This window comes from Narcine bancroftii, chromosome 11 (genome assembly GCF_036971445.1).
Source record: "Narcine bancroftii isolate sNarBan1 chromosome 11, sNarBan1.hap1, whole genome shotgun sequence".
Taxonomy (NCBI): Eukaryota; Metazoa; Chordata; class Chondrichthyes; order Torpediniformes; family Narcinidae; genus Narcine; species Narcine bancroftii.
Window position 1 is genome coordinate 105,702,693 of NC_091479.1, and position 20,634 is coordinate 105,723,326.

A 20,634-nucleotide genomic window follows, 5' to 3' on the forward strand; every position below is an offset into this window, starting at 1 on the left:
GTGGCTGGGTACAGTGCCGTGGGTTGGCCACATGACTGGGTATAGTGCCCTGGGTTGGCCACGGCTGGGTATGGTGCCGTGAGTTGGCTACGTGGCTGGGTATGGTGCCCTGGGTTGGCCATGGCTGGGTATGGTGCTGTGGGTTGGCTACGTGGCTGCATTCAGTGCAATCCCGATGATCCTTTCTCAAAGGGCAATGGAGCTGAGGCTAATGTGAGTAATTATCTAGAAACTGAAAACACAACGCTGGAGAAACTTCGCCAGTCAAAAGGTGTCCTTTATATAGCAAAGATAAAGTAACACAACCAATGTTTTGGGCTTGAGCCCCTTCATCAAGGAATAAGCAAAATGTAGGCAGGTGTCTGAGGTCCTTTAAAGGACACTCTTTGACTGGCTGAGTTTCTCCAACGTTGTGATATTACTTCAGTCACGATGTCTGCAGACTTTCGTGTTTTACTATTACCTGGACACTCTTTGCTTCTAATCTTTGTGACAACCCTTCAAGTGAAATCTCTGCAAATCAAAAGCAGTGCAAATGCTGGAATCAGAGAATACTGCAGGCTGGGGTGGAAAAGCAGCAAGCCTTTCCCTCCTTGTGTTCTCATCTTTCTCGTTCTGGCGTCGAGATTGTGCAGCACCCAGTATTTAGGATTTGATCCCGGGTGAGTTGTCTTTGCTTCTGCTCTACATTCTTCAGGCCTTTCATGTTCTGATTTCACAGACTGAATTGAGACCTAGTTGGAGACTAAACAACATGCACTCCATTATTAATTTGTGGTCACCTTAAGTTGTGATTGTGGGAGTCTGAGTTGTGCCTTGTTGGCCTAGCCAGATGGCAGAAGTGTGAGAGAAAGACCAATCGCTGCTGTGAACTCTATTAGCATAAGCAAATGTTACTGTGCTGTCAGAAATGCGAATACTGCCTGTGTCTCTCGCTCCTATTGTAGGCCATGGGGGTGGAGAGCGATCAAGAGATTGTGCAGATGATCGGTACTGAGGACCCTGTGATGTCTGCCTTTGCTCCAAGTTTGGAAGAGTGTCAGAAAGCTCAGATCTTCACACAGATGCAGGTGTGTTTTTAGAGAAATAAACCTCTTTTTCCTAAGTGTGACTATTTGAAAGTGCCCAGCTCAAAGCCCCGATTCCTCAACCTCAATGAACTCCTATCATAAAAATGCATCTTTCTCTAGTTTCACTCATTCAATATTTTAACAAGGCTTTACAGAAATTACCAAGGTTGTACCAGTATCACAGTACAATATTTCTAAAGCATTGATAGTAATTTACAGCATTAAGTGAAAATTTAGAGCTGGATCTTGAAATATTTAAGTTCAAGTCAGAGTTTTGCCTGCTGGTTATTATGTAGAGTTGAGAGTATTGTCAGCTTTACCTAGATTCAGTGACAATCTTAGTGTGTGCTACCCAGACAATGCAGAAAATGTCACCACTCTCCAGAGCGATTTTTGGTAAAAGGAGCAAGATTAATGCCTACAAATTGGGTTTCCAGTGCTTTTACCTAATCAGCAAATGGATTCATTCCCGCTGGCTTCCTGTTCTCGTGAGTGGGTTGGAATCCGGAACAAACTGTCACTCTCTGCCATCCGTCACCACCCAAGTGAGAGTGGGCTCCATGTCCGTGGTAACTGTCCTGCCTCTGGGACCTGGCGGAGGAACTGTCCCACACTCCCTGATATTTGTTCATTGCTTTGAGAGGGCATGTTTTAAAGGCTGAAGTAATCTGGTGATGGCAAGGATGTGAAATACGATTCATTCTGATTTGTAGGCATTGAAGTATATTGGGAATAAAGTGCGCAGGCAGAGAATGTGGGGAGGACCGAAGAAGACGAAGATGGAAGAGGCCCGGGAGCTGTTGGCATCAACAGTGCTCACTCATGTGCCGGTAAGTAGCACACTCATCTACTGGTGTTTGTGAGCCTTGGCCAGGCAGCTTGGAGTGATTGACCTGCCAGCAATGCCTTTATAAGACCATAAGACATAGGAGCCCATCGAGTCTGCCCCACCATTTAATCATGAGCTGATCCATTTCCCCACTCAGGCCCACTGCCAGGCCTTCTCCCCATAACCTTTGATGTCCTGGCTAAACAAGAACTGATCAATCTCTACTTTAAATACACCCAATGACCTGGCCTCCACAACCACCTGCAACAACAAATTCTGCAGATTCACCGCCCTCTGGCTGAAGAAATTCCTCCACATCTCTAAGTGGATTCCCTTCAATCCTGAAGTTGTTCCTACGTCCTAGATTATCCCACCATGGAAAAGAACCTTCTACATCTACTCTGACCATGCCTTTCAACATTCAAAATGTTTCCGTGAGATTCCCCTTCATTCTAACTTCCAACATCTACAGACAAGCTGTCAAATGCTCCTTACAAGTTAACCCTTTCATTCTGGAATCATCCTTGTGAACCTCCTTTGAATCCTCAGCAATATTAGCACATTTCTTCTTAGATGAAGAGCCCAAACCTGCTCACAATCCTCAATGGGCCTCACCAGGGCCTCAATATCACATCCCTGCTCTTGGATCTTATTTCTCTTGAAAATTTCTTTCTTTGGCTTGGCTTCGCGGACGAAGATTTATGGAGGGGGTAAAAAAGTCCACGTCAGCTGCAGGCTCGTTTGTGGCTGACCAGTCCGATGCGGGACAGGCAGACACGATTGCAGCGGTTGCAAGGGAAAATTGGTTGGTTGGGGTTGGGTGTTGGGTTTTTCCTCCTTTGCCTTTTGTCAGTGAGGTGGGCTCTGCGGTCTTCTTCAAAGGAGGCTGCTGCCCGCCAAACTGTGAGGCGCCAAGATGCACGGTTTGAGGCGTTATCAGCCCACTGGCGGTGGTCAATGTGGCAGGCACCAAGAGATAATGCCACAGCTTTGCATTTGCCTTCTTCACCACTGACTCAACCTGCAAGTTTACCTTTAGCTATCCTGCTCGAGGACTCCCAGATCCCTTTGCATCTGGGCATTTGTTCACTGTGTTGTTGCCATCAGAGGCACTGTGGAAGGTGCTCAGAAAAGGTTTGCAAGGGTGATACCAGAATAGTGAGGTTGTAGCCACCGAGGAAAGTTAAACCAGGTGGGTGGAACTCCTTTTGACAGGAGTCTTTAAGCTTGCATGTTAGCTTGATGGGCTCTTCTCAGTATGGGTGACACAAACCAGAGGCCATGAAAACCAGACCTGAACCAATAAATCTAGGAAGAGCATTGGGGCAGGAGTATGCCAGATGGCCACCTAGCCTGCTCTGCTGACTTGATCATGGACACAGCTCCACCTACCTACCCATTCCTCATTACCCCTACTGTTCAAGAATTAATCCATAACTTAGGAGAAGCACCTTTATCCAGTGAAGAGTGAGAATGTAGAGTTTTTCCACAGGGAGAGGTGAGGGAACAGCAGAGGTGTTTGGGGGGCATCTGGATAAATACATAGATCAAAATAGGAGGAGCTGCTGGCCTGTGGAACAGAACTAGTGCAGACCAGGAGGTGACTCAAGACCATGCTTGAATCTAGAACTCTGGAGGAAGGCAGCATGTCAGGCGGCTTCTGTGGTGGCAAAGGGACAGTTGACATTTCAGGTCAAGACCCTGCATCAGGCCTGGAGTGTAGAGGGAGATGGCCTAGAGGTGGGAGGGAGGGGTTAGACAGGGGCTGGTCGTGATTATGTAGGTGGAACCAGAAGATGTGGGGAATGGTGTGAGGTGGAAGAGTGGGAGAGGGAAGGTAGAGACGATGACTGGAAGATGATGAGTGAAACCAGATGAGGGATGATGCGCAGATGGAAGAGGGGAGCGGAAACCCAGGTGGACAGGTATGTGGGTGATGAGCAGATGAAACCATAGGGGACAAGGACAGGAATCTTGAATAGGGGAGGGTTGGGATAGAAAAGGTGGCGAGAGGACGTGGGAGTTCAGTGGAATATGAGGTGCTGTTCTTGCCCAAAAGCTCAGTTTCAATGCTATAAATATTATAACTTTGTCAGTTCAACCTTGGATGAAAATCCAAGGGTTTGGAATGTTGGTTGGGTTCAGTTGGACAGGAGAATCTGCAAACCATAGATCAGAAATCTGGTGCCAGATCCAGAGCCTAGCATCTGTAAACCCTCAGCCTTTCTCAGCTCTGGCTCAGTATGAGACTTGGTGCTTGTTCCATTAACTATCTCACAGAGGTTACAAAAGCAACCCTCAGCTTCAGTTCCGTCCTGAACTGTCTGGAGGCTTTGATTGAACAATGTAATTTTTCTTTGATATGATTTAATATTTATAAGAACATAGAACACAACACACAGTACAGGCCTTTCAGCCCTCAATGTTGTTCCAACCCATATATTCCTTTAAAAAAAAAGTACTAAACCCTTCTTACCCCGTAACCCTCTATTTTTATTCCATCCATGTGCCCATCTAAAAAGTACCCGTCATGTTTCAGCCTCCACCACCACCCCTGGCCAGGCATTCCAGACATTCACAACTCTCTGTAAAAAAAAACCTTACCTCTGACTTCTCCCCTAAACTTCCCTCCCTTCACTTTGTACTTCTATCCTCTGGTGTTTGCTATTCCTGCCCTGGGAAACAGGCACTGGCTGTCCACTCTTTCTCTGCCTTTCAGAACCTTGTAGATCTCTATTAAGTCTCCTCTGATCTTTCTACGCTCCAAAGAGAAAAGTCCCAGCTCTGCTAACTTGCCTCATAAAACTTGTTTTCCAATCCAGACAGCATCCTGGTAAATCTCTTCACCCTCTCCACAGTTTCAACATGACCTCTCAATTCTTGAATTCTTCTTCTTTCTTTGGCTTGGCTTCGCGGATGAAGATTTATGGAGGGGGTAAAAAGTCCACGTCAGCTGCAGGCTCGTTTGTGGCTGACAAGTCCGATGCGGGACAAGCAGGCACTATTGAAGCGGTTGCAAGGGGAAATTGGTGGGTTGGGGTTGGGTGTTGGGTTTTTCCTCCTTTGTCTTTTGTCAGTGAGGTGGGCTCTGCGGTCTTCTTCAAAGGAGGTTGCTGCCCGCCAACTGTGAGGCGCCAAGATGCACGGTTGGAGGTGATATCAGCCCACTGGTGGTGGTCAATGTGGCAGGCACCAAGAGATTTCTTTAGGCAGTCTTTGTACCTCTTCTTTGGTGCACCTCTGTCTCGATGGCCAGTGGAGAGCTCACCATATAACACGATCTTGGGAAGGCGATGGTCCTCCATTCTGGAGACGTGACCTACCCAGCGCAGTTGGATCTTCAGCAGCATGGATTCGATGCTTGCGGATTCTGCCAGCTCGAGTACTTCGATTTTGGTGATGAAGTCATTCCAATGAATATTGAGGATGGAGCGGAGACAGTGCTGGTGGAAGCGTTCTAGGAGCCGTAGGTGATGCCGGTAGAGGACCCATGATTCGGAAACTGAGGTCCTCCATTCTTGAATTCAATCACCCTATTAATGGACCCCAGCATCCCATGAGACCTTCTTAACTATCCTATCAACCTATGGTGACCTAGAGAGATGTATGGATTTTGACGTTAAGGTCCCCTCTGTTCATCTATGCTCTTAAGTAACCGATCGTTAACCCTGTGCTCAGCCTTCTGGTTTGTCCTTCCAAAATGCATCACCTCACACTTATTCGGATCGAACTCCATCTGCCACTTTTCCGCCCAACTCTGCATCCTGTCCATATCTTTTTGTAACCTTCGACAACCATCCACACTCCTCTATATCATAGAATTATAAACATTACAGCACAGAAACAGACCCCTTCAGCCCTTCTAGTCCATACCTGTCTAACCTTTCCCTGGAACTCAGTCCCTGAAGTCCAGAAACATCCTAGTAAATCTCTGCACTCTTTCTATCTTATTGATAGCTTTCCTGTAGTTAGGAAACTTACTGACCTCTTCATCTAGGTCATTTATAAAAATCATAAAGAGCGGGGGTCCCAGAAGTTCAGGTCCCTGTGGAACTCCATAAGTGATGCAAAAGATACCATATATGCTGTTGTATTGGATGAATCTCGAAACTTAAAATTTTCACCTTAAATCAAGGTCGTCCTGTACAAAGAATCTAAAATTCTTCCCTTGACGATGAAGACTCAACACCACCACCATCTTCCTGCTGGCTCTGATGTGATCTCGCGCATGGCCCATTATTGATCAGCAAAGTCTCAGCACTCCTCCACGGGGTCCAACTGCCTGGTGCCACTGCTGTCAGCTCTGTACAGGTTTTAAGCCACCTGTTACAGGAGCCGACAGTGATTTATTTTGAAATATCCAAATAAAATTTAAACCCTTAAATGATCATTTGTTATTAAAATATTGTGATTTGCTTTTTAACAGCATCCACTGGTCAGGCATAAGTGCCAATTTTTTTTGGGGGGGGGTGGGCTGGGGTGTTGACTTATTCAAAGGGTATCTCTCATTTTAGGTTGAAATTCCACGGTCCTCCTATACAATGGCATATACAGTATCTCCAGATAGAGACTATAACTAGTATGACAGGATGGTCACTGGGTCACACCTGTCAGCATCTATAATTATAATCAAATAAAACCCTCTATGGAATAGCTGGTGGTTCCATTCATGTGATATGGAGACACTGCACTTGTAGTATAAGTGGAAGCATTTAAAACATTCTCTGGTTTCTGCCAACACTTCAGATGCTGAGAGAAGACTCTTTGTCACAACAGGGAAGGGAGCTCACCCAATGCGCTAACCTCTCTTTGTTTCTGCTTTATTTTTGCAATGTTCCAATTCGAATAATATTCCCTGTCTTCTTGTGCGTGTCCTTCAAGGTACAGTTAAGTAAGAATAACATTTATTTCTGTTGGAGTTAATATTACAAAAGTAGTGTTTCTATTTAGATTTCGTTATGATATGCTTTAATACGGAACTAAATATAGCTAGTTTAAAAGGGGTTGCTTTGGGCAGAACCGTTGGTGTAGCAGTCAGTGCAACGCCTTTACAGCGCCAGTGACCGGGACCTGGGTTCGAATCCCAAACTGTTTGTAAGGAGTTTGTACCTTCTCCCTGTGTCTGCGTGGGTTTTCCCCCAAGGCTCTGGTTTCCTCCCACTGTTCAAATCATACCAGGGGTGTAGATTAATTGGGCGGTACAGACTTGTAGGCCGAAATGGCCTGTTACCGTGCTGTGTGTAAAAAAAATAATAATAATAAAATAACTAGCAACCTTGCAACCCACTTGATAAATCCTCTTTCTAATAAATATCTAAAGAAGTGCAGATAATCTGCACCCTTTCATTCAGCCTGTTTGACAGCCTTATCTTAATCTCCAGCTTCCACTTTTCCAAGTCTCTTGTGACATTCCCTCTGAGTAAATATGTCCATATTTCTATCTCTATTATAAATGGTTACACTGGTCAGCACATGCTGTGTTTTTTTTTATTGGGCTGTTTTATTCCCTTGTACAAAGGATTTTCGATGTTTAAAGTCTTGCAGCTTCTTTCCTTACACATTGTGAACAATTCCGCAATGCAACTGGCGTCCCCATAGTAACCCATTCTTTCACCGATCAACACCAGAATCCAGTTAGCCAGTTGAAAAAAAATGCCCCTGCACCAGGCCATGACCGTGAAAAGAAAGCCCTGATTTTCTCCACTCCTTTGAAAATTCCATCAACCATGGTCAGCAGCATCTTCGTCCATGGTCAATCTCTTTCAACTTTTTCCCCATCTAACCACTCTTTCCAAGAAGTGTTATAAAAAATAAATACTTTTAGGTAGGTTAAAACCTTGGGTGCAGCTTGGTCCTCTCTCTTGGCTCGCCCCCTCCTCACCATCCAGCTCATGTACCTCCTGCGTTTAGCTTCAACCCCTCTATCATTGCACACTGCAGTATTCTCAGTACTGTTCTGATAAACTGTACTCAAACTCTCATGTCTGAGCTCCACCCTTCCTAAACGTGAGTCAGTCAAAGCTCTTGCATGTGCCCAGTGTTGCAACAAGTCTTGTTCACCTGTTACCCATGATCTCACTGACCAACATTGTCTCCACATCCACCAATCCCTTGCTTTTACATTGTCATCTCCTCTCCCCTTTCTCTGTAGTTCCCTGCAAGTTTACTCCTCTCAGAGGTACCTCTGCCTTTCTGATTCCAGTCTGTTCTGTGTCTGTGATTTCATCTGTCAATAAGGCCAAACCTCATTAAAGAGATCTTTCCTCTTTCCTGTGATTTTGTCATCAAGTTTGTGATGGGGCTAAATCTTTTCATCTGTACCTTTACCGTCATCACCTATAGCCGGGAATATTTGTGACTTGGCTTTTTACAAGATGTCCACAATAAATGATGAAGAGAAGATTATGCTGTCAGAAATTCAGTGCCCACTGTCTGACATGTACACAAGGCTGCTTAAAGCCACTTGTGTTTCTTTAGACCTCATTGTGAATGAAAAGGAACTCAGAATCTTACGTGGACTTCAGCAGGTGAGTTAGTTCTCTCCTACCCATTTTCAGTACTGACTATCTGTTTGGACATTCACACGGAAATCATTTCATTAGTAGAAATGCAGGAGGAACTCGGCCCGTCTCGCAGTGTCCGTAGGAGGTAAAGGTATATTACCAATGTTTCGGGCCTGAGCCCTTTTTAAAATTTTTTATTTTTCACACCATAAATCACATTAGCCATGATACACACTTTTTCCTTTTCACACATATACAGTGCCATTTTCTCCCCCCCACCTCCCTCCTCCCAACCCACCCCCCCCACCCCTCCCCTCCCATCCATTTAAGGTATACAATCTAGGATATATTAAACCAGTCAGACAATGTTGTCACTCAACAAAAATACACCAGAAATTCTACTGAGTCCATTCTTTTCTTTCCTTCTCCTTCCATCAACTTAGGTAATGAGTGTCCCCGGTAGGTTTTCTCTATTGTGTTTCATGTAAGGCTCCCATATTTGTTCGAATATTTCAATATTATTTCTTAAACTATATGTTATTTTTTCTAATGGAATACATTTATTCATTTCTATATACCATTGTTGTATTTTCAAATTATCTTCCAATTTCCAGGTTGACATAATACATTTTTTTGCTACGGCTAGAGTTATCTTAACAAATCTTTTTTTGTGCATCCTCCAAATCAATTCCAAATTCTTTGTTTTTTCTGTTACTTAGGAGAAAGATCTCTGGATTCTTTGGTATATTGTTTTCTGTTATTTTATTTAATATCTGATTGAGATCTTCCCAAAATTTTTCTACTTTCTCACATGTCCAGATTGCATGAATTGTTGTTCCCATTTCTTTTTTACATCGAAAACATCTATCAGATACTGTTGGGTCCCATTTATTTAACTTTTGAGGTGTAATGTATAGCCTGTGTATCCAGTTATATTGTATCATACGTAACCTTGTATTTATTGTATTTCTCATCGTTCCAGAACATAATTTCTCCCATGTTTCCTTTTTTATCTTTATATTTAAATCTTGTTCCCATTTTTGTTTAGTTTTACCATTTGTTTCCTCATTCTCCTTTTCTTGCAGGGCCTGAGCCCTTCTTCAAGACAATGTCTGCCTGCTTTTTGCTTATACCTTGAGGAAGGGCTCAGGTCCGAAACATTGGTAATACACCTTTACCTTCTTTGGACGCTGCGAGACGGGCCGAGTTCCTTCAGAAGTTGTGTGTTTTTACTACAATCACAGTGTCTGCAAACTTTGGTGTTTCACCAGCGGTGAGAGATGTCTACAAACATTGAATGAAATTAAACCCTTTCCTCTTCCCCAGACTGCGTAGATTAAAGTCAGTGCTGCTGTAGATGAACTGTGCAGGGTCTGAAAATGTTTTTAAATAAGAGATTCTGCAGATGTAGGAATACTAGAAAAGCACAAAATGTAGGAGAAACTCACTGGGCCAGGCAGCATCTATGAAAGGCGGAAGGCAGCAACGTCCACTGTCCAAACCCCCCCCCCTCCCCTTAACAAATTTGTCCCTTCATCCAAGCTGAAGAATGGAGGGAAGATTTTAATTTTGCATACTGAGCTGTTATATTCAAGAACTCATTGGGAGGAAGGACAGTGATAGTTTATTCAGCAGGACTTCAGAAGGCAAATGTAGCAAGTCCGTAGGTAAAGAGGGAAATGGGATAGTTGGAAAACGGTGGGTACAATGTGACAGCTTGTTCTTTATCTGCAGGTCAAAGAGTTCAACTTCCGTGCCAAATGCATCTACACAGCAGTTATGGTTCGGAGAGTGATCTTAGCTCAAGGAGCCAACAAAGTAGATGACAGAGATTATTATGGCAACAAGCGTCTGGAGCTGGCTGGCCAGGTAGGCTTGACATCCCTCTTCTCCCAACCCCTTCATCTTATCCCCCCAGACCTAGTTTCCATTTTGTGTCTGATATCTTTCTACTGGTTGTAGAAGAGGAGAAGAATGAATTGAAGATGTTAGGGTGGTGGGGGACAGAGAAGAGTAACTAAACCTTTGGACCAATGTCAGATCAGTTCGAGAGGAAACATGGTTCTTATCTGGAAGATACCTGCTAATGAGTAGATTCAAGGCTGAACTACAGAGAGTGCAGGACATGAAACGTAGGAGAATCATCGTCACACAGCACAGAAATGGATCCTTCTGTCCAGAGAGCCCACGCCCTCAGAACTCATACTCATTCCAATTTATTCTCCATAGAATCCCATCACCTCCCCAAGACTCTTACCCCTAGCCAGTTATCCCACCAACCTGCATGTCTCCTGGGGAAGCGCTGGAGGTCAGGGTTGAAGCTGGGTCACGGTGAAGTGACAGCTCTCTCAGCTGTGTCACTGTACTGTTGCAAGTAGAGCTGCTGGCTTCACAAAGTTCCCTTGCTGAAGTTGAATTTGAATCACCTTGAAATAATATATAAATTTTCTTAATGCAGTTTATCCAGCATGTTGTCAGGTCAGTTAACTGGTTTCCTTGGATTGAGAAAGAGTTACAGAATGGTTCTACTGGGAGGGAGGCATTCAGCTTGGTGAATCCCAGGTGAGTTGGTACCAAACCTCCACTTGTTGCCCAGAGCTATGTAAGTTCCTCTGTATCGGACACTTTATCATCTCCCCTTTGAGTGCTACGGTAGAACTCACCTGCAGTCCCAGCCCTGGCAGCCATCCTGTTCCCAACAAAAATGTTTATCCTCGCATGTTTTATTCTATGTTCTTGTGCTGTCTATCAATGGCACCCCTTTTTCTTGTGGCAGAGTATATAGATTTGTTTTTGGGAGATAAATTGGAAAAGGTTTGTTAGACTAGGTTACATACAAACACTTTAACATATCTTATTTGAAATACTGGAGCTCTGCTAATGCTAGACATATCAGCCCCACAGCCTTTGCAAGAGCTTTGGAGAGTGCCCAAGAGACTTCACTAATGGATTATTGTTTACAAAAAGATCAGATGAAAGAGCTTGTCTGAGCCACTTAGGTCTGGAAGAGAACTTGCTGTTGTAAGAGGGTCATGTGGTTTTGCAAGCAGAGAGAGTCAAACAGGCTTTCTCTCAGAGAGAGAAACACACACAGAGATCACTTCTACAGTGTCAGATAAATGTTTTTTTCGGAGAACTGGTCATTTTTTAAAAACTGCACAGAGCAGCATCAAATCATAAATTTTTAAACAACAACAAACAAGGGAAGACCTTTTAAGCATTAAAATAATGTTTAATTTTCACCAAAAAAATGCTGGCTACCACCGATCACCGTGACGAACCCACCGCTGCCACTGATCCCCATGGAGGCTTCCCGGCTGATGGAACGCTCACTGGCGAGTTGGAGAGCTCCTGTCTCCCTAGTCACCGGAGCTCCTGATGCCAGAGTCCCAATTCCAAATTCTCCCTTTGGCCGACTGGAGTCAGTGTTGGCATCTGGTGTGACAAGGGGGGAGGGGACAGCCTGCCACTGAGACCGAGGTCCCACTCCTGCCCAGGAGGCCGCTCTCCTTGATGATGCCAGGACAAGGGATTCTTCCAACCGGTTGCTGCTAGGAGACAGTGGCGTGCAGTTTGAGAGGGAGAGTTAGAGAGAAAAGTCAATGGGGAAGGTAAAGATGAAATGGAAAGAGAGAGTGGAGGGGGTTACCTGAAATTAGGACAATCATCGTTCTAATTTCATGTCGAGTTAATTTTTTTTCAACCTGTGAGGTCAGTTCGGCTCCAAAAAAATCAGATAAATGAGGATTTCTGATATCCTCATTTAGCCAAAAAAAAATTTTTTTAATTTGAATAACTGAGGATTTTGGATAATCAGAATTGTCCTGTAATAAATATTTTCTTCATTACAGTTGGCTGGAAGAGCAAAAATGTGTGATGACAGCATTAAAGGCAGATCTTTGTAGTCTTGCAGTGGTATAGTTCAAGTGATTTGGGAGGTTCAAGATCCTAACAGCTGTTGGGAAAAGAGCTGTTCTGCTTTCTTCACCACCTGCTCTTCCTAATTTGCCACCATTCAGATAGTCTACCTTCTTGTTATTGCCACAGAAATAGATAACCTCACATTTAACTGCTTGAGGCATCTCTGTTCATGAATCCATTTTAGCGTTAAGCGGTCCAGTTTATATCACCTCTTCTTCACAGCACTTCATATTCCTAACACCAACTTTCATCTGGCAACAACCTTCCCACATTCCTCCAGCCTGTTGTGACTTTTTTGGGTCATCAAGGAGGTTCATTGTGCCTCCAGGGAGTAAAGACTCAGCTCTTCAATACTATCCAGGACTCTGCAACTGTGCACAGGCAGGAACTGTTGGGCCAATTGGCATGTTCCAGAACTGAGAGACCAGAGATAATACCAGTAAAAATACAATGCTGGAGAAACTCGGCAGGCCACACAGTGTCTTTCCTATAGCAAAGATAAAAACATTTTGGGCTTGAGCCCTTCATCAAGGTCTAAGCCAATGTAGGCAGGCGCCTGAACAAAATGATGAGGAGCACAGGCCCAAGGAGGTGATGAGGGAGGGAGGGCACACCAGCAGACAGGGGGAGGAAGGATGCCTCTGTGAATGGAGAGGGAAGGGGTGGAGAAAAGAAACCAGAGGAAGGAAGGGAGAATGGAGAGTAGGCTAGCAGAAGCATGAGCAGGGGGAATATGACGAGGACAGGGCGGTCAAACTGCAGAAGTCGTTGCTGTAACCCTGGACAGCAAGGAGAAGAACATTGGCACAGAGGACTGAGAGGAAAGAACACAAACATTTATTTTAGTTTTACCGATAAAATTAAAAATAATACAGCAAATATATTTATAAACTGTAATTTACAATTCAAATGCGAAGGCTGGACATTATTCTAAATCTCACAAAATGTACTCTTTATGTCTCTGAATCATTACCCACATTGATGCTGTAGGGTAGATGGTTGCATAATATTCAATGCTGTCATTTTGTCGTTAGACTGCAGCCACTGTTTCCCTGTGTACTTGAGAAAATTGAGTTGTGACCATAAACTACATGGTCCAAAGAGGGAGATATGTCACTTATATTTGAAATATGCTGAAACAAAGCTGTTGTGTTCAAAAAAATCGTGCAGACAATGAGTTTTAATTCCACACCACATGGGATTGGGGGAAAGCTAAGTCTGGGTTGGCTTGTAGATAAGAGTGGAGCGTCAAGCCCTCATGCTCGTTCCAATGTGCAGTTTGAAGCTGTACGACCACTAGAGGTTTAGTAGGCCCACAGCCAGTGGAGGTGCTTGTAAAACCTGCCAGTTTTACGGCTTAATCTTTCACCTTAATTTTCTGTGTTTTTAACGTGTTCATTATTTCCTCTGCATTTCCCTCTTCTTTGTTGTCAGCTTTTTATCCCTAATGCTGCTCGCTTTGTTGGTGAGAGATATGGAACAGTCCCAAATTCTGGACACCCTGGAAAGCACAGGATTTCCCTGGAGACAAAAGAATAGCGTGTCGGCTTTGGAGATTGTCTAATCCTACCCTCTCTGATAATGTAATTAAATGTACCCCACTGCCTTTAATTTCACAACTAGAATTGGCAATTGGAGGACTTCAGAGTCAAGTAGGGATCTCAAGGCATCTAATTAGAATTCCCTGACATTAAACTAATTCATGATGGCATAATCAGGATGCTAATGTATCTCTAAAATGTGTAATTGTTTATTGTGTGTGTTAAATGCCACTGATGAACTGTTTGCAAATGAATTTATTTGTTCCCGGATTTATTGAAACTCCAGGTGTAGCAATATATGAATTTTATCACGGGTTGTCTGTCCTCTGCTTTTTAACTGCCACTCTCTCCGTTTCAACAGCTCCTCTCACTCCTCTTTGAAGATTTATTCAAGAAGTTCAATTCTGAGTTGAAAAAAATCGCAGACCAGATCATCCCCAAGCAGCGGGCTGCCCAGTTTGACATCGTCAAACACATGCGCCAGGACCAGATCACTAATGGCATGGTCAATGCCATCTCAACAGTAAGGACTTGATGTTCTCTGAGCTTCAAGTCGGTGACTGTTTTGAATTTTTGTTTAATTTCTCATCCTTCTTTCTGAGTGTTTGATTCTTGTATCATGGTTATGGGAGCCACTGTTCAAAGGTTCCTTGCCAATAATGAACTGCTGTTGACCTTATAAATCAACACCTTGCCATTGAATACAAGGTGTAATATTTCTATACAAATGCGTTCATTTGAAGTGACGATGAGCATTTTGACAATTAAACAAGAACACAAGAAATAGAAGGCCATTCAGCTTCTGTACATCCTACCCCTTTCATTTAGATAATTGAGAATCTTTTACCTCATCACCACTTTCTTGAATGACTCAATAATTTCTAAAAAACATGCAATCTGTCTGGAATATACTCAGCAATTAAGCTTCTACAGCCTTTTGGGTAGACAATTCAAATTTGAAGCCAGAGTACAATGTTAATAGGAAGACTCAGTGCAGAGGGGACGAGCTGAGAGACCTTGGGGTCCATGTCCATAGAAAACTCAAAGCTGCTGCACCAATTGATAATGTTAAGGCCTTCATTAAATGTGGGATCGAGTTCAAGTCCTGTGGCAACTATGTAAGATCTTGGTTAAACACCACTTGAAATACCTCGTTCAGTTCTAGTCACCTCATTACAATAAAGATGTGGCTGCTAAAGAGAGAGTGCAGAAGAGATTTACAAGGATCTCTTCTGCACTCTCTCTTTAGCATCCACATCTTTATGAGGGTGGGTTGAGTGAAATTGGTCTTTTCTCCTTGGAGCAATGGTGGATGAGGTATGACCTGATAGAAGTGTACAAGATTATGAGAAGCATTGATTGTTGCATGGATGGCCAGAGGCTTTTTCCCAGGGCTGAAATGACTAACATGGAGGGGGGCATAGTGTTAAGGTGTTTGGGAGTAAGTACAGAGGGATAGGTGGAACTGAGAAAAATGGAGGGTTAGGCAGAAGGGAAATTCTAGGCCGTTGTTAGAGTAGGTTAGTATGTCAGCACAACACTGTGGGCTGAATGAAGAAGTGTCTTCTCATCTCAGTCCTCAGTGATTGACTGCTTATATTGTGACCAACCCTGGTTCCAGACACCCTAACCAGGAGATGTATCATCCCCACAACACTCCTGTCAAGCCCACAAGAATATTGCATGTAAAGTAGTTAAAACCCCTGCATTGTGGATCAAGAAACTGCTGTTTTGCAAACTGCAACTCTGAAACAGGAATTTCTCAGGATTTTTGGACAAATTGGCAAAGCTTTGTTGACTCGTTAAAATGTACTGCACACAGGTCGTCTGTTCTGAATGAATTTGGCACAATTGATCAAAGTTCCCCATCTTTACCATAGCTGAACCTTGGAGTATTGTGTCTAAAACCTGTATACTGAAACTATTGTCACTTCTACTTGTTCCAGGGAAACTGGTCTCTCAAAAGATTCAAGATGGATCGTCAGGGTGTGACTCAAGTGTTGTCACGTTTGTCTTACATCGCTGCATTGGGTATGATGACCAGGATCTCCTCGCAGTTTGAAAAGACCAGGAAAGTGAGTGGTCCCAGATCACTTCAGCCATCACAGTGGGGAATGCTGTGTCCATCAGATACTCCTGAAGGAGAGGTACGCTCACTCTGAGACTTATAAAAACCATGGAACAATGTCTGCCGAACATGGTCCTCACGTTAAACTAAAGCTCTGCTTGTTTCTCATCCCATGTACCTGCATATTCATGTGTCCAAATAGAAGCCATATAAATGCTACTATTGTATCTGCTTCCACCACTACTGGCACCTTGTTCCAGGCTTTGTGTTTTAAAAAAATCTGCCCTGCACATCTCCTTTCAACATTCTCCCCTGTGTGTTCTCTAATATATCATGTTTTGACCCTGGAAAAACCTCGAACCATCTGCCTGTCATCATTTAATGCACTTCCAACTGATCATCTCTCAGTCTCCTACACTCCATAGAAAACAACCCAAGTTTGTCCACCTCACCCCATAACTCGTACCCTCCAATCTGGGACACCCCAGTAAACCTCTACCCTTTCCAAAGCCTCCACATCTTCTATAACATGGCCAGTAAGTGCGAGGCTGCAACATGACTTCTTAACTTTTTCACTCAGTGCTCAGACCAGTGAAGACAAGCATATCATACACCTTATTTATCTATCTGTGGCCTCAATGACCTACCCCCTTCCCCCTCCCCGATCCCTCTATGCATCAGTGGCTTTGAGAGTCCTGCCATTAACTGTAGGCATTCCTCTTACATTTCATCTCCCAAAGGGCAGCACCTTTCACGTACACATCCACTTCTTCAGGCTATTTGTGAAACAGTTGCTGCTGTCGGATAGATGCTGAGGTGCTGGGAAGCCTCACCGTCAGGTGTCAGGGTGTATAGTTAATAGTAGGGAAACTTCCCCACAGATGGTGGGCCTTTGGAAGGATGATCAGTCAGTGGATGTATTGTAGGCTTCTTCATATTTTGGACGTATGAAAAACAGGATTGTTCTTCAGGTAAAGTTGTGTGGAGGACCAGGGCAGGCTGTGTGCTGTTGGTACAGAAGGCAAGGGCAGTGTTCCTTACTAATGTAGCGGCCTAACTTTTTGAATTACATGTGGTGAAGTTCTTTATTAAAACAACTGATCAAGTTTACGTTTATTGCCACTTATAGCAAGGTACAGTGAAAAGTTTTGTTCTGTGTGCTATCCAGCAAGTCTACCTGAACACTAAGCACAGCAGAATAAACCACGGTGCAAAGAAACTGAGAGAGCGGTCTGAATAGTGTGAGGACAACATTATTTTACTGAAATGTTTCCTGTAATATGAGGGGTGAATGAGTGATTTTACACACCTGTCATTGTCAGTGGTTGGGAAGATGTTGGATCGAGTGTCAAAGATGAGGTTACGAAGTAGTTGGAGCCACATGACAGGACAGGCCAAAACCACCATGGATTCCTTAGGGGAAAATCTTTCCTGACAAACCTATTGGAATTTGTTGAAGAGGTGACAAGCTGGCTGGATAAGGGAGATGCAGTGGATGTTATGTATTTGGATTTTCAGAAGACCTTTGACAAGGTGCTGAACATAAGGACACTTAACAGAAGCCCATGGTATAACAGGAAAAATAATAGCGTGGGTAGAACATTGCTGATTAGCAGGAAGGAGAGGGTTGGAATCCAGCGATCATATTCTGGTTGGCTGCCACAGGGGTCGGTGTTGGGGCCACTTCTCTTTATGTTGTATATTAAGGTATTTGGGTGAGGAGAATGGCAGAGAAGTGGCAAATGAAATACAATGATGGAATGTGGACAGTCGTGCTCTTTGGTGGAAAAAACAAACGGGCAGACTATTTTCTAAATGAGGAGAAAATTGAAAATACCCAGATGCAAAGGGACCTGGGAGTCCTCGTGTAGGATAACCTGAAGGAAAACTTGCAGGTTGAGTGGGTGGAGAAGAAGGCAAATGCAATGCTGGCGTTCATTTCAAGAGGAATATAATCTAAGAGCAGGGATGTGATTTTGAAGCAACCCCAACCAACCAATTTTCCCCTGCCACCGCTGCAACCGTGTCTGCCTGTCCCGCATCGGACTTGTCAGCCACAAACGAGCCTGCAGCTGATGTGGACATTTACCCCCTCCATAAATCTTCGTCCGCGAAGCCAAGCCAAAAAGAGAAGGCCCTGGAGAGATCTCACTGAGAGGATTGTGAGCAGTTTTGGGCTCAGTTAAGAAACAATGTGCTGATGTTGGAGAGGGTTTAGAGGAAAATCACAAAGATGATTCCAGAAATGAAAGGGTGATCATATGAGGACATATAGCTCTTGGCCTTTACTCATTAGAATTTGGGAGAATGGGGGGGGAGGGGGGATCTCTGAAATATTTTGAATGTTGAAAGGTATGGATAGAGTAGATGTAGAAAGGTTGTTTCCCACAGTGGGATCTAGGACAAGAGGGCACAACTTCAGGTTGAAGGGCAACTACTTAGAATAAAGATGCGGAGCAATTTCTTCAGCCAGAGGGCGGTGAATCTGTGGAATTTACTGCCACAGGCAGTTGTGGAGCCAGGTCATTGGGTGGATTTAAGGCAGAAATTGATAGTTTCTTGATTAGCCAGAACATTAAAGGTAATGAGAAAGACAGGCAGTGGTGCTGAGTGGGAAAATGGATCAGCTCATGATTAAATGGTGGTAAAGACTCAATGGGCTGAATAGCCTATTTCTGCTCCTATATCTTATGGTCTTATGATATTTTGGCTGTAGACAGACAAGAGAACCAGGGAGGAGTGTGTAGGATCATGAATAGACCCAGACTGAGCAGTGAAAGCAGGACATTGGTGAAGGAAATGGTGTTTGTGGCAATGTGCAAATTTCAAGGTCACTGACACTCTCTCCAAATGTATCTGAAACATTGCAGTCCTACCTACCTCATTTCCCCTCCATCAGCAGCTTGTTTCATACATTTATCACCCTCCATGCAAAAAAAACTAGTTATCCTCAGGTTCCTGTTAAATCTCTGCCCCCTCAGAAGCCTATGTGCTCTGGTTCTCTATTCCCCCACTCTGGACAAAAGATGGTGCATTCTCCAGATCCATTCCTCTCGTGATTTTGTACACCCCTTCCCATCCTCCTGGACTCCAAGAATAAAGCCCCAGCCTGCTTGTAGCTCAAGCCCCCGAGTCCTGGCAACATCCTTGTAAATTTTCTCCCCACCCTCTCCAGCTTGACAACATCTCTCCCGCAGCGTGGTGACTAAAACTGACGGCAATACTCCAACTGGGGCCTCACCAATGTCATGTGCAGCTTCAACAAGACCTCCCGAAATGCAGCCTCCTCACATTTCTCTGTGTTAAATCCCATCAACCATACCTCTGTCCACATGCCCACCCAATTGAAGTCTGTACTTAATGACCTGAATTGATTTTTCTCTGGTGCCGTGGTGGGATTTGAACTCTTTGGACCAGTGCTCGAGCTCTAGCTTTATGCTACCACACGCAATAATGTTTTTAGAGCCTCTTAGTTTGGGGAGGAGGCCAATCAGGCCACGTGCCTTCGGCAGCTTCCCTCTTCAGTGCTCATCCAGCTGGAAGAGGGGGAAGCTAAGTATGGTTGACATGGAAATACACTTCCTCAGACCACCTGGATTCGTGTCCTGTAGCCTGAAACTTCTCATAACATGTGAAAAACTCTTCTTTAAATGTACCATTTTGTCCTCATAGGCTTGTGGCCTAGTGAAGAATTTAGCTCTGATGACACACATTACAACAGATATGGAAGATTCTCCTATCATTAAACTAGCCTTCAATCTTGGTGTGGAAGATGTAAATCTGCTTTGTGGGGAAGAGCTTTCGTATCCAAACGTGTTCATTGTGTTTCTGAATGGTAAGTAATAATATTTATGTGCTCCTCCACCAGCCCTCATCCACCAGGAATCAGTGAGCATTGCCTTTGGGTTAACTTTGATGCAGGGAGGTTGAGTGAGGATCTCCGATGATCTGCATCAAATCCCTCAGCTCTGTTTTTCGACGTTGGAAAGTAGCTAACTTTAGTCTGATTATCTCTACCTTGGTTTTCTCCTAGCATGTAATCTCTCAGCATAGTGAAGCCAATAACGAGAGTATTTCAACAGTGATCCCAAGCATGGATGACAGATACATTTGGAATCCATTGGTAGCAAGGAAGGAAGGCACAGCGTGCCTGTGTACTTGCACAAAGAATGTGGCTTAAACCTGGATCTGAAAGAGCAGCCTCCAGGTTTAGAACAATGGCACTGACTTTGCCCATCCAGCCTGTACTATTGCTGGAACTGTGTCCTCATCCATGCCCGACTTTGCCCCATCATTCCATTCTCCCTCTCGTTAATTGCTGTCCACTCTTCTTCAACGATTCACAGTTTTATGTCTTGTTTGTCCTGAATATCTTGCATTTGATCATCCCTTGGCCAATGTTCCCAGATCTTCTCCATTTAAAATGTTCATTGCTTTGATTTTTTTAATTAGAGCACGAGAGACGGTAGGAATAGGCCGCTGGGTTCCTCAAACCTGCTGCTCCATTCAATATGATCATGGCTAATTTTAACTTTTACATTTAAGTTTTAGATGTACAGCACAGTAACTGACCTTTTCAGCCCACGACCCTGATTACACCTGATTCACCTACTACCCCCATATGTTTTTGGAGGGTGGGAGGAAACCCACATAGACACAAGGAGAACGTACAAACTCCTTACAGACAGCACCAGAACTGAAT

General features: G+C 44.0%; 1 protein-coding gene across 3 annotated transcripts in view; it reads left to right on the forward strand.

Moving 5' to 3' along the window:
* polr3b (polymerase (RNA) III (DNA directed) polypeptide B) overlaps positions 1-20,634 on the forward strand; it is a 91,047-nt gene that overhangs the window by 16,797 nt on the left and 53,616 nt on the right. For all 3 annotated transcript variants that reach the window (XR_011346844.1, XM_069904490.1, XM_069904491.1), the window contains exons 10-15: positions 948-1,070; positions 1,784-1,900; positions 10,137-10,271; positions 14,226-14,387; positions 15,811-16,011; positions 19,605-19,767. Coding sequence is in view for 2 of the 3 variants with exons in the window: in XM_069904490.1 (XP_069760591.1) it covers positions 948-1,070; positions 1,784-1,900; positions 10,137-10,271; positions 14,226-14,387; positions 15,811-16,011; positions 19,605-19,767 (901 nt within the window). In the remaining variant the exon portion in view is untranslated. The remainder of the gene's footprint in view (positions 1-947; positions 1,071-1,783; positions 1,901-10,136; positions 10,272-14,225; positions 14,388-15,810; positions 16,012-19,604; positions 19,768-20,634) is intronic.